The sequence below is a fragment of the Culex pipiens genome, chromosome 2 (assembly GCF_016801865.2).
Source record: "Culex pipiens pallens isolate TS chromosome 2, TS_CPP_V2, whole genome shotgun sequence".
In the NCBI taxonomy this organism is placed as follows: domain Eukaryota; kingdom Metazoa; phylum Arthropoda; class Insecta; order Diptera; family Culicidae; genus Culex; species Culex pipiens.
In genome coordinates this window covers 105,925,999-105,939,903 of record NC_068938.1, presented here as the reverse complement: position 1 = coordinate 105,939,903, position 13,905 = coordinate 105,925,999, and the positions used below count along the sequence as shown (strand labels likewise).

The 13,905-nt window shown below is 36.1% G+C and overlaps 1 protein-coding gene across 1 annotated transcript; it reads left to right on the top strand.

Moving 5' to 3' along the window:
• The first annotated feature begins 7,365 nt into the window (after positions 1-7,365).
• LOC120416416 (uncharacterized) lies at positions 7,366-9,454 on the top strand. The gene is made up of 4 exons (XM_052706959.1): positions 7,366-7,372; positions 8,181-8,321; positions 8,802-9,146; positions 9,198-9,454. Exons 1-4 carry the CDS (start codon positions 7,366-7,368, stop codon positions 9,452-9,454), a joined length of 750 nt encoding a protein of 249 aa, XP_052562919.1.
• Positions 9,455-13,905: the final 4,451 nt, after the last annotated feature.

The window sequence follows — 13,905 nt, the reverse complement described above, 5'->3', positions numbered from 1 at the left end:
TCTTAAAAATATTCCAACAATTATTCTGAATGAATTCGAAATTACCTAGCAGTCTGGTTCTATGAAACCAACTGAAGTTATCTTGCAGCCTTATTCCATGAAACCAACTGAAGTTATCTTGCGAGTAAAAATTTTAGAAGGGAATTTATTTTATTTAATTTATTCTTAAAAATATTCCAACAATTATTCTGAATAAATTCGAAATTACCTAGCAGTCTGGTTCTATGAAACCAACTGAAGTTATCTTGCAGCCTAATTCCATGAAACCAACTGAAGTTATCTTGCGAGTAAAAATTTTAGAAGGGAATTTATTTTATTTTATTTATTCTTAAAAATATTCCTACAATTATTCTGAATAAATTCGAAATTACCTAGCAGTCTGGTTCTATGAAACCAACTGAAGTTATCTTGCAGCCTAATTCCATGAAACCAACTGAAGTTATCTTGCGAGTAAAAATTTTAGAAGGGAATTTATTTTATTTAATTTATTCTTAAAAATATTCCTACAATTATTCTGAATAAATTCGAAATTACCTAGCAGTCTGGTTCTATGAAACCAACTGAAGTTATCTTGCAGCCTAATTCCATGAAACCAACTGAAGTTATCTTGCGAGTAAAAATTTTAGAAGGGAATTTATTTTATTTTATTTATTCTTACAAATATTCCACCAATTATTCTGAATAAACCGAAATTACCTAGCAGTCGGGTTCTATGAAAGCAACTGAAGTTATCTTGCAGCCTAATTCCATGAAACCAACTGAAGTTATCTTGCGAGTAAAAATTTTAGAAGGGAATTTATTTTATTTTATTTATTCTTACAAATATTCCACCAATTATTCTGAATAAACCGAAATTACCTAGCAGTCGGGTTCTATGAAACCAACTGAAGTTATCTTGCAGCCTAATTCCATGAAACCAACTGAAGTTATCTTGCGAGTAAAAATTTTAGAAGGGAATTTATTTTATTTTATTTATTCTTAAAAATATTCCAACAATTATTCTGAATAAATTCGAAATTGCCTAGCGGACGGAATCGACGCAAAAAATTGCCTTGCAAAAAAATGAGCTGGAATTACCTTGAAGAAAGTTATTTTGCAAAGATCGAGCTGAAGTTACCTTGCAGAATCCGAACTGAAGTTATCTGGCAGAAAGTTATCTCGCATTTTTGAGCTGAAGTTATCTTGCAGAAAGTTATCTTACAGATTCGATGATTTTAGAAAAAAACATCGCTGCAAGATAACTTCTGTGCTAAAAAGTTATCTTGCAGCGATGTTTTTTTTTCTAAAATCATCGAATCTGTAAGATAACTTTCTGCAAGATAACTTCAGCTCAAAAATGCGAGATAACTTTCTGCAAGATAACTTCAGTTCGGATTCTGCAAGGTAACTTCAGCTCGATTTTTGCAAAATAACTTTCTTCAAGGTAATTCCAGCTCATTTTTTTGCAAGGCAATTTTTTGCGTCGATTCCGTCCGCTAGGCAATTTCGAATTTATTCAGATTAATTGTTGGAATATTTTTAACAATAAATAAAATAAAATTAATTCCCTTCTAAAATTTTTACTCGCAAGATAACTTCAGTTGGTTTCATGGAATTAGGCTGCAAGATAACTTCAGTTGGTTTCATAGAACCAGACTGCTAGGTAATTTCGAATTTATTCAGAATAATTGTTGGAATATTTTTAAGAATAAATTAAATAAAATAAATTCCCTTCTAAAATTTTTACTCGCAAGATAACTTCAGTTGGTTTCATGGAATTAGGCTGCAAGATAACTTCAGTTGGTTTCATAGAACCAGACTGCTAGGTAATTTCGGCTTATTCAGAATAATTGTTGGAATATTTTTAAGAATAAATAAAATAAAATAAATTCCCTTCTAAAATTTTTACTCGCAAGATAACTTCAGTTGGTTTCATGGAATTAGGCTGCAAGATAACTTCAGTTGGTTTCATAGAACCAGACTGCTAGGTAATTTCGAATTTATTCAGAATAATTGTAGGAATATTTTTAAGAATAAATTAAATAAAATAAATTCCCTTCTAAAATTTTTACTCGCAAGATAACTTCAGTTGGTTTCATGGAATTAGGCTGCAAGATAACTTCAGTTGGTTTCATAGAACCAGACTGCTAGGTAATTTCGAATTTATTCAGAATAATTGTAGGAATATTTTTAGGAATAAATAAAATAAAATAAATTCCCTTCTAAATTTTTTACTCGCAAGATAACTTCAGTTGGTTTCATGGAATAAGGCTGCAAGATAACTTCAGTTGGTTTCATAGAACCAGACTGCTAGGTAATTTCGAATTTATTCAGAATAATTGTTGGAATATTTTTAAGAATAAATTAAATAAAATAAATTCCCTTCTAAAATTTTTACTCGCAAGATAACTTCAGTTGGTTTCATGGAATAAGGCTGCAAGATAACTTCAGTTGGTTTCATAGAACCAGACTGCTAGGTAATTTCGAATTCATTCAGAATAATTGTTGGAATATTTTTAAGAATAAATTAAATAAAATAAATTCCCTTCTAAAATTTTTACTCGCAAGATAACTTCAGTTGGTTTCATGGAATAAGGCTGCAAGATAACTTCAGTTGGTTTCATAGAACCAGACTGCTAGGTAATTTCGAATTTATTCAGAACAATTGTAGGAATATTTTTAAGAATAAATTAAATAAAATAAATTCCCTTCTAAATTTTTTACTCGCAAGATAACTTCAGTTGGTTTCATGGAATAAGGCTGCAAGATAACTTCAGTTGGTTTCATAGAACCAGACTGCTAGGTAATTTCGAATTTATTCAGAATAATTGTTGGAATATTTTTAAGAATAAATTAAATAAAATAAATTCCCTTCTAAAATTTTTACTCGCAAGATAACTTCAGTTGGTTTCATGGAATAAGGCTGCAAGATAACTTCAGTTGGTTTCATAGAACCAGACTGCTAGGTAATTTCGAATTCATTCAGAATAATTGTTGGAATATTTTTAAGAATAAATTAAATAAAATAAATTCCCTTCTAAAATTTTTACTCGCAAGATAACTTCAGTTGGTTTCATGGAATAAGGCTGCAAGATAACTTCAGTTGGTTTCATAGAACCAGACTGCTAGGTAATTTCGAATTTATTCAGAATAATTGTTGGAATATTTTTAAGAATAAATTAAATAAAATAAATTCCCTTCTAAAATTTTTACTCGCAAGATAACTTCAGTTGGTTTCATGGAATTAGGCTGCAAGATAACTTCAGTTGGTTTCATAGAACCAGACTGCTAGGTAATTTCGAATTCATTCAGAATAATTGTTGGAATATTTTTAAGAATAAATTAAATAAAATAAATTCCCTTCTAAAATTTTTACTCGCAAGATAACTTCAGTTGGTTTCATGGAATAAGGCTGCAAGATAACTTCAGTTGGTTTCATAGAACCAGACTGCTAGGTAATTTCGAATTTATTCAGAATAATTGTTGGAATATTTTTAAGAATAAATTAAATAAAATAAATTCCCTTCTAAAATTTTTACTCGCAAGATAACTTCAGTTGGTTTCATGGAATTAGGCTGCAAGATAACTTCAGTTGGTTTCATAGAACCAGACTGCTAGGTAATTTCGAATTTATTCAGAATAATTGTTGGAATATTTTTAAGAATAAATAAAATAAAATAAATTCCCTTCTAAAATTTTTACTCGCAAGATAACTTCAGTTGGTTTCATGGAATTAGGCTGCAAGATAACTTCAGTTGGTTTCATAGAACCAGACTGCTAGGCAATTTAAAATTTATTTAGAATAATTGTTGGAATATTTTTAAGAATAAATAAAATAAAATAAATTCCCTTCTAAAATTTTTACTCGCAAGATAACTTCAGTTGGTTTCATGGAATAAGGCTGCAAGATAACTTCAGTTGGTTTCATATAACCAGACTGCTAGGCAATTTCGAATTTATTTAGAATAATTGTAGGAATATTTTTAAGAATAAATTAAATAAAATAAATTCCCTTCTAAAATTTTTACTCGCAAGATAACTTCAGTTGGTTTCATGGAATAAGGCTGCAAGATAACTTCAGTTGGTTTCATATAACCAGACTGCTAGGCAATTTCGAATTTATTTAGAATAATTGTTGGAATATTTTTAAGAATAAATAAAATAAAATAAATTCCCTTCTAAAATTTTTACTCGCAAGATAACTTCAGTTGGTTTCATGGAATAAGGCTGCAAGATAACTTCAGTTGGTTTCATAGAACCAGACTGCTAGGTAATTTCGAATTTATTCAGAATAATTGTTGGAATATTTTTAAGAATAAATTAAATAAAATAAATTCCCTTCTAAAATTTTTACTCGCAAGATAACTTCAGTTGGTTTCATGGAATAAGGCTGCAAGATAACTTCAGTTGGTTTCATAGAACCAGACTGCTAGGTAATTTCGAATTCATTCAGAATAATTGTTGGAATATTTTTAAGAATAAATAAAATAAAATAAATTCCTTTCTTAAAATTTTTACTCGCAAGATAACTTCAGCTTTCAGTTTTCTCTTGTAAATTGTAGTGTAAACTTTGACCATTCGATGATTTCTAAATATAGAACATTTTAGTACATCTGTTTCATTACACTGAAAAAATCTAACTCGTCGGTTTAATAAAACTGCTTAATCGATGAATCGATATTGACGTTTATTCTTCTTAACCTTACAGTGAGTCGAATAATTGTTAGTACATTACGGTTCGGAAAAAAATCATTAAATAAAAAAGCTCATAATTTTTCAATGAGATCAAACATTATTACTCGGGGCATTGCTATCTTTTGCTTTCAATTAATGAACTGAATCGTGTTGGGTTGTATAAACAACTTGTTTGATAATAAGATAGTATAGTTTATTTTACATGCTTCCTTGCAGGAGTGTACAGACATTTATATGACACACTGTATGCTCTGGTGGAAACCTACTTTACCGAATGGTCAAACTTTCTGTTGCCGTTAAGCTTATAATTATTTTAAATAAAATCTTAGCTCTATCCCAACCGAAGTAGGTATGATTCAACAAAAATAAAATAATATTTCTTACCAGCGTCACAATTTTTTTAAAGACAGTTTTTTTAATCATTTGTGCATTTTTGCCTTTTTGCCGTCCTATTTTTTTCATAACATTATTTTGTATGTAGCCATCCTATTGAGTGGCTTATACCGGATAATGACCTTCATTCGATTAAGGTGAAACGTGAAGGCAATCTTGACTTCATATGTATTAGTGCATTTTGATAGTGTTAGTTTGATGATCATCATCGATGACGTCACTGATGCATTCGTATTAGTGATACCGTATAGTGATAGTAGTGTACACAAAAATTCTCGCTTCACATATTAAAAGAGGTTTTGTAGAAATAAAAACGTTCTGCAGTATCATTTGAAATGGTCTAATTTTGTCTGTTGTTAAATTTCCATTATGGAATTCTTTTCGATTTTTTAATGACTTAATCCGTAGAAATATAAAGGGACCATCCATAAATCACATGGACAGTTTGAGAGGGGGAGTGGGAGGGGGGGGGGGGGGGTATAGATGGTCCCAAAGTACAATGTGATGAATATAGTAAAGCATTTGGTTGAATTCGTTTGATTTTGTTAATATTTATTTTTCATTTATTTCATATGTTTTGCAACTGTAATTTTCTGAAGCCAGCATGGACTAAGAATAAAAACTACAAATGCTGATGGGAACGGAGTAAGAACTTTTGGAGTGTTAACTGTGATCATTATTACCAAGTCGTAATCGCCCTGCCTGGCAAGCAGCAAATGCATTATCACTTCCGGTTGGTCCTGTGGATACGAACCGGCACGCCATTTAGAACGGAACAGAACGCCACACGTCACTTCTTATTGTTCCACATGTCTAAAGTCCAGCAGCTGCAACTGATGGTTCTTGTCAACACCTCGGCAGGTGAACCTGAAAGGAGACCGGCGGAGAAAAAAAAAATCTCAGAGAGTCTTTCTAATCGGGGACGTGAAGAAGTAGCACTTACCAACGGGGCGCCTCGGGTTCGAGTCCTTGCACGTCACCGACGTGTCCTGTGGAACTGATATCCGTCAACACATCCGCGGGGGCTGCTGCACAGCATCCCGGATTCCACCTTCTAGCGGCCTTCAGAAATGACACGGATTTGGTCAGCTCACAACTGCGCCCCCGAGAGGGAAGTTAACCGGTTGTCTACTTCTGCTGCGACTGCTTCTGCCGCTAATCGTCGGTCGCGCCGTCGTCGGAGTGCTCGTTGTACCACCAGCTGCTGCTGCTGGGATCTTTCAGCTTGAGCATCGGAGCAGTGGAACAGCTTGCAGTTGGGACTGCTGCAGAACTCGCGCAGTTCGTCGAAGGCATTGATGGTTTCGCGGGCACCTGGCTCGTTGCACTCTTCGACGGTGAGAAGGCGTCGCTTGGGCGGGAATCGACGCCGGTAAAGGAAGCAGGAGGGTTCGTGGGAAGTAGCAGCATATAGAGAAGGCGATGCAGAATCCGGTGGTGGCCTCCCGGTAGGCGGCGTAGAACCCGAGCGTGCATCCTCCCAGCATTACGCCGTACATTATCGGCTTCCGGGGGAAGATCATTCTGGTCAAATAGACAACCACCAAAAAGCTGGCGAAAATGCCCCATCAAATCCCACAAATGTAGTAGAACAGCGCGTTGTCCGATAGTTTGGCCGCCGACAATAACACAAACACCCCCGCCGTAAGCAGAATAATTTGCCAAAAGTCGATCCGGATCAGGTTCAAACCGAATCACGTACGCCTCGCCGGAAACGATCCCGATTATTTTCGTGGATTTTTTACTCTTTTGTTTTGCACCGGTCCGAATTTGAAGAACAAAAACAAACAGAACTGTCAGTGCCAAAAGTGGCCGGTCCACCTGTCAGAGAAAAGTGTTGCCAAAATTTAAAGAGCTTCTAGCATAAACATTTATTTTGAATTATTTTCCACCTATTTGTTTGGTTTTTATACTCGTTACATGTATTTTTTATATACGAAAACTAAATTAATGAATTTTATAAACTTTTTACGACATTTAGGAAGACAAAATATCCACTAATATCAGTACCAACATAATTAATTATCAAATGCCCTAATCAAGAATCAACTTTTTCAGATGTATCAACAATCAAGAGTTGCTTGCTCACTTTTATTTGAGCTATTTGTTACTTTGGATCAGTCAAAAACACTTTATGAAAGCTGTAATTTATGATCAAAGTGCTGATAGGCCGATAATAGAAATGGGCTGAAAAAGGGTATAGTTCCCCTACTCTCGGTAATTTCGGGATTTATTCTCTCCGTCCGCACACAGTACCATTTTACTACCGAATCGTGCTCTTTATCCTCTCGTATGCCGATGCCAAGTTCTGGGTGTTGGAATTCAACAATTATTTAATTAATTTTATGATTTTAAACTTTGCACAAGATTGAAAATAATTTCACCAGAGTTGCTAAGTCAGAGCCTTCGTAGGCGAAATCAAGCCTTTTTCACGATTTGCAGTCGACAAATTTGGAGAAGCAGGAATCGGAAAATTATTTAAGCCAGAGTAAATTAATTTTGCATAAATTGTACGACTTAAGATTGAGCCATTTCGAGGGGCGAGACACAAGCTCAATTGATTAAAAATAATCGTTTAGTTGATTAGAATTTTCAATTAGTTGATTAGGATTCTCGCTAATCAATTAGCGTATTCTTACCCTTCATTTTTTTCTTGGGCTGACGGACAAACGTCAAAACATCAAAACAAAACAAACGTAAAGCAAACGTTTGGAAATTGAAGTGGCCAACCTGGTTCGGAACGAAGTCTACGTGTGGTCTTCTTCCGGCCGACCGCAGTCACGGCTTCGAGAACTCAGAGGATACTACGTCAGGAACTGGAACGAGGAGGAGGAGGCGGGCCCGAGGACGAGCTGAAAAAACGCGTCATAAAAACGGAGTCACCGGCATTGATTCCGCAGGCAGCAGTGTATCGTCGTCGGTGTTTGATGCGTTCAAGGGATTCGCCGGGGTGACGTAGACACCGGCGTTTTAACCGGCCGAAGGAGAGTCAGTCAATTTTCGCTTTCGCGGTGGCCACGACGTCCGCGCTGGGAGCCAGCATCTTTGCCACGACCAACCCGAGCAAGCAAGTCTTTTTTGGGGTTGGAATCCCGCCGAAGGAGGACACACAGGCTCCGCCGGCAAAGGCACCGCGGATGAGGAGTATGCTGCCAATGTGAAGGCGCTCAAACTGGCCGAGGCCACTTGGATTTCGGAGAAAGTCAAGGAGAATCCGGTGTGCAAGCTGACGCCGATCTTCAAAATCACAAAAAGTATCTGGATGAGATCAAGGCCAAGAAGAGTAACAGCAACACACAAAGGAGTCAACGGCCGCAAAGCCGGACACTAACAGATTCACGTTTGGAAGCGACGCACCAGTGACGACGACAAACACGGCCGTTTGTTCCCGGCACTGTCCCCGCCGTTTTCCGTGGCGTGCTTCTCAGACAACTCTAAGTGGTTTTACATGTTGGATCGCTTTTGTACACGGATAGAAATCCGGTCCGCATAACCGAAAACAAGTTGCGATAAAATCGAAAACATCGATTGTTTTCGATTTGATCGACAATGTTTTCAAAATCGACAACATTCTCATCGATTTTGAAACATTTTGTTCTCAAAATTGGCAACCGTCCCCTACGATTCCCCCGTAACAACTGTCAAAACGCAGCCAAAATAATCAAAACGTCAACCGAGTGATCGTGGCAGTTTGTGTTTTAGCCAAGTTTTTTTTTGTTTTCGGGAGAAAAAAGCAACGAGAGGCAAGGCGTCCTCCTCCACCTACACCGGAGTGACCCCGCCGCAGCAGCAAGGCCAAGGTCAGACGCAGCAGTCGTTGGATCAACGGCAGGGTGAAGAGCTCGGCTCGGGCGATTTCAGCTCGCTCTCATTACCAAGTTCACCCACGAACACGGCAACCGCAAGAAGACGGCCAGAGCAGCAACGGGGCACGACGCGGCGAAAGATTGAGCTGCGAACGCCGATGGACTTTTCCGAGACGGAAACGATCAGCTCCGGGTTCTCGGACAAGATCAGCAGCAAGACGACGCAGATGGACGAGCGGCCGAGGAACTTTTTGGCGGACGGGAGGACTGCAAGTTCAGCATCTACGAGGATCAAGCCGTGATTGACTCGCGGTTCCGGTTCAGCCCGTAGCACCGGGAGTTGTTCCGGGAGATCTTTGGGATTTAGAAGAAGGCGGCGGATAATAGGCAATCAGTTGCCACTGTTAGACGGTCAGAATCCGGTTGTGGGAGGGAGCGGGGGCAAGGCTGGAACTCCGAAGGATCCTCCGGTAACGCCAGCTGGGGAGGAAACACCGAGCGAATTTGGGAACGACACGCGGAGCGTCATCTCGTCGGCGGTGTTCGAGCAGTCGTTTGCCATGTCCGAGTGCATCACCTAGTCGGAGCGCAAGAAGATCGAGAAGCAAAACAAGTACGTCGGCGGCGAGCAAACGGAGAACAAACCTCCGGTCGGCGTTGCGGCAATTCCCTGTTCCGTCCGTGGAGAACTCGAACGCCGTCCAGCAAACTTCGTCGGTCAGTTTCTCCAACCTGGTCAGCACCTCTTCACCCAACTGAACGGCCAGCGCCGAGTGGAACCTCCTCCTCCTCCTCCTCCTCCTCCTCCTCCTCCTCCTCCTCCTCCTCCTCCTCCTCCTCCTCCTCCTCCTCCTCCTCCTCCTCCTCCTCCTCCTCCTCCTCCTCCTCCTCCTCCTCCTCCTCCTCCTCCTCCTCCTCCTCCTCCTCCTCCTCCTCCTCCTCCTCCTCCTCCTCCTCCTCCTCCTCCTCCTCCTCCTCCTCCTCCTCCTCCTCCTCCTCCTCCTCCTCCTCCTCCTCCTCCTCCTCCTCCTCCTCCTCCTCCTCCTCCTCCTCCTCCTCCTCCTCCTCCTCCTCCTCCTCCTCCTCCTCCTCCTCCTCTAAAATTCTAAAATTCTAAAATTCTAAAATTCTAAAATTCTAACATTCTAACATTCTAAAATTCTAAAATTCTAAAATTCTAAAATTCTAAAATTCTAAAATTCTAAAATTCTAAAATTCTAAAATTCTAAAATTCTAAAATTCTAAATTCTAAAATTCTAAAATTCTAAAATTCTAAAATTTGAAAATTCGAAAATTCGAAAATTCGAAAATTCGAAAATTCGAAAATTCGAAAATTCTAAAATTCTAAAATTCTAAAATTCTAAAATTCTAAAATTCTAAAATTCTAAAATTCTAAAAATCTAAAATTCTAAAATTCTAAAATTCTAAAATTCTAAAATTCTAAAATTCTAAAATTCTAAAATTCTAAAATTCTAAAATTCTAAAATTCTAAAATTCTAAAATTCTAAAATTCTAAAATTCTAAAATTCTAAAATTCTAAAATTCTAAAATTCTAAAATTCTAAAATTCTAAAATTCTAAAATTCTAAAATTCTAAAATTCTAAAATTCTAAAATTCTAAAATTCTAAAATTCTGAAATTCTAAAATTCTAAAATTCTGAAAATTCTAAATTTCTAAAATTCTAAAATTCTTAAACTCTAAAATTCTAAAATTCTCAAACTCTAAAATTCTAAAATTCTAATATCCCAAATTCCCAAATTCCTAAATTCCTATATTCCTAAATTCCTATATTCCTAAATTCCTATATTCCTAAATTCCTATATTCCTAAATTCCTATATTCCTAAATTCCTAAATTACTTAATTCCTAAATTCCTGAATTCCTAAATTCCATAATTCCTAAATTCCCAAATTCCTAAATTCCTCTATTCCTAAATTCCTAAATTCCTAAACTCCCATATTCCCAAATTTCCAAATTCATAAATTTCCAAATTCCTAAATTCAAATATTCCAAAATTCCAAAATAACTTAATTCCTAAATTCCCAAATTCCCAAATTTTCAAATTTCCAAATTCCCAAATTCCTAAATTCCAAAATTCCAAAATTCCTGAATTCCTAATTTCCTAAATTCCCAAATTCCTGAATTCCTAAATTCTATAATTCCTAAATTCCTATTTTCTCAAATTCCCAAATTTCTATATTCCTAAATTCCTATATTCCTATATTCCTAAATTCCCAAATTTCCAAATTCCCAAATTCCCAAATTCCTAAATTCCTAAATTCCTAATTCCTGAATTCCTAAATTCCTACACCCAAAACTGGCAGCGCTTCTCCGAGAGAATGATGGTCTCAAGTCGAGAGAATAGTGGTACCATTCACGGACGCAGAGAACACAGCTCGAGATGGGCGATAGAACTATTCTCTCGAGGTTCATTTGCAAAAAAAGTTCATCCGTCAAACAAAAAACCAAAAGTTTCGACAACTGGAATCGAACCAGAGACCTTTGACAAACCAATCCAATGACTTAGCTGCCTCGGCCACCACAGCTTAGTGACCATGGAGAAGTCAGAAGTCGATGTATGACACTTGTTGGAGATTTATTGATTCAACTAACGAATGAACTCATTTGTTATGATGGTGTGAGTTGGTACCATTATTCTATCGGTTTTGGCACTGAGCCCTCAATTAATTTTGAGAGAACGATTATCTTGACTCTGAATTTTGGGTGTAAATTCCCAAATTTCTATATTCCTAAATTCTTAAATTCCTAAATTTCTAAATTCCTAAATTCCCAAATTCTCGAATTCCCAAATTCCCAAATTCCTGAATTCCTTAATTCCTAATTTCCTAAATTCCTAAATTCCCAAATTTTCAAATTCCTATATTCCTAAATGCCTAAATTCCTTAATTCCCGAATTTCCAAATTCCCAAATTCCCAAATTCTCGAATTCCAAAATTCCCAAATTCCTGAATTCCTTAATTCCTAAATTCCTAAATTCCTTGATTCTTAAATTCCTAAATTCCTAAATTCCTAAATTCCCAAATTCCCAAATTCCTAATTTTCCAAATTCCCAAATTCTCAAATTTCTAAATTCCTAAATTCCTAAATTCCTAAATTCCTAAATTCTTAAATTCCTAAATTCCCAAATTTCCAAATTCCCAAATCCCCAAATTCCCAAATTCCTCAATTCCTAAATTCCTGAATTCCTAAATTCCATAACACCTAAATTCCATAATTCCTAAATTCTTAAATTCCCAAATTTTCAAATTCCTATATTCCTAAATTCCTAAATTCCTTAATTCCAGAATTTCCAAATTCCCAAATTCCCAAATTTATAAATTCCCAAATTCTCGAATTCCCAAATTCCCAAATTCCTAAATTCCTTAATTCCAAAATTCCTAAATTCCTTGATTCTTAAATTCCTAAATTCCTAAATTCCCAAATTCCCAATTTTCCAAATTCCCAAATTCTCAAATTCCCAAATTCCAATATTCCTAAATTCTTATATTCCCAAATTTCAAAATTCCCACATTCCCAAATTCCCAAATTCCTAAATTCCTTAATTCCTTAATTCCTTAATTCCTAAATTCGAAAATTCCTTAATTGTTTAATTCCTAAATTCCTTAGTTCCACACACACACACTCACACAAAGATTAGTATTTTAATTAATGATGTATTATTTTGCCTCAATAAATAAAAAAAACGAATCAACTGTTTTACTGAACCAAAAGAAATATCCAACGGTCAATTAAAAAACCAAAACCAACGGTCAATTCAAAAACCGATTAACCCGTTCTGGATGGCTGCGTGCTTTTTGTTTTGCCAGGCGTCACCAACCGTGACGACTCAAAATCGACAACATTGTTCTCGATTTTGTTGCAAATGTTACCGGACGACTGGTCGACAATGTTGTCGATTTCCCGGACAGGATTTCTATCCGTGTAGCCTTGAGGTAAACTCCTTAAAAATAATCAGCTTAAAATAAAACAATCAATGTCTCAATCTCAGCCAAAAATATCCACTGCATTTACAGTTTTTCTTCATACAACAAAAAAAAGTACCCGTCAGAATTCACACCAAGCACTTGTAGAGCGGATTCGCGCCTTAGCCCGCTCGGCTATCAGACCTATACGAATACAATTCTACTGTATCGGCCACTATGGTTCTTTAATCGAATGAAGGTCATTATCCGGTATAAGCCACTCAATAGGATGGCTACATACAAAATAATGTTATGAAAAAAATAGGACGGCAAAAAGGCAAAAATGCACAAATGATTAAAAAAAACTGTCTTTAAAAAAATTGTGACGCTGGTAAGAAATATTATTTTATTTTTGTTGAATCATACCTACTTCGGTTGGGATAGAGCTAAGAATTTATTTAAAATCATTATAAGCTTAACGGCAACAGAAAGTTTGACCATTCGGTAAAGTAGGTTTCCACCAGAGCATACAGTGTGTCATATAAATGTCTGTACACTCCTGCAAGGAAGCATGTAAAATAAACTATACTATCTTATTATCAAACAAGTTGTTTATACAACCCAACACGATTCAGTTCATTAATTGAAAGCAAAAGATAGCAATGCCCCGAGTAATAATGTTTGATCTCATTGAAAAATTATGAGCTTTTTTATTTAATGATTTTTTTCCGAACCGTAATGTACTAACAATTATTCGACTCACTGTAAGGTTAAGTAGAATAAACGTCAATATCGATTCATCGATTAAGCAGTTTTATTAAACCGACGAGTTAGATTTTTTCAGTGTAATGAAACAGATGTACTAAAATGTTCTATATTTAGAAATCATCGAATGGTCAAAGTTTACACTACAATTTACAAGAGAAAACTGAAAGCTGAAGTTATCTTGCGAGTAAAAATTTTAAGAAAGGAATTTATTTTATTTTATTTATTCTTAAAAATATTCCAACAATTATTCTGAATGAATTCGAAATTACCTAGCAGTCTGGTTCTATGAAACCAACTGAAGTTATCTTGCAGCCTTATTCCATGAAACCAACTGAAGTTATC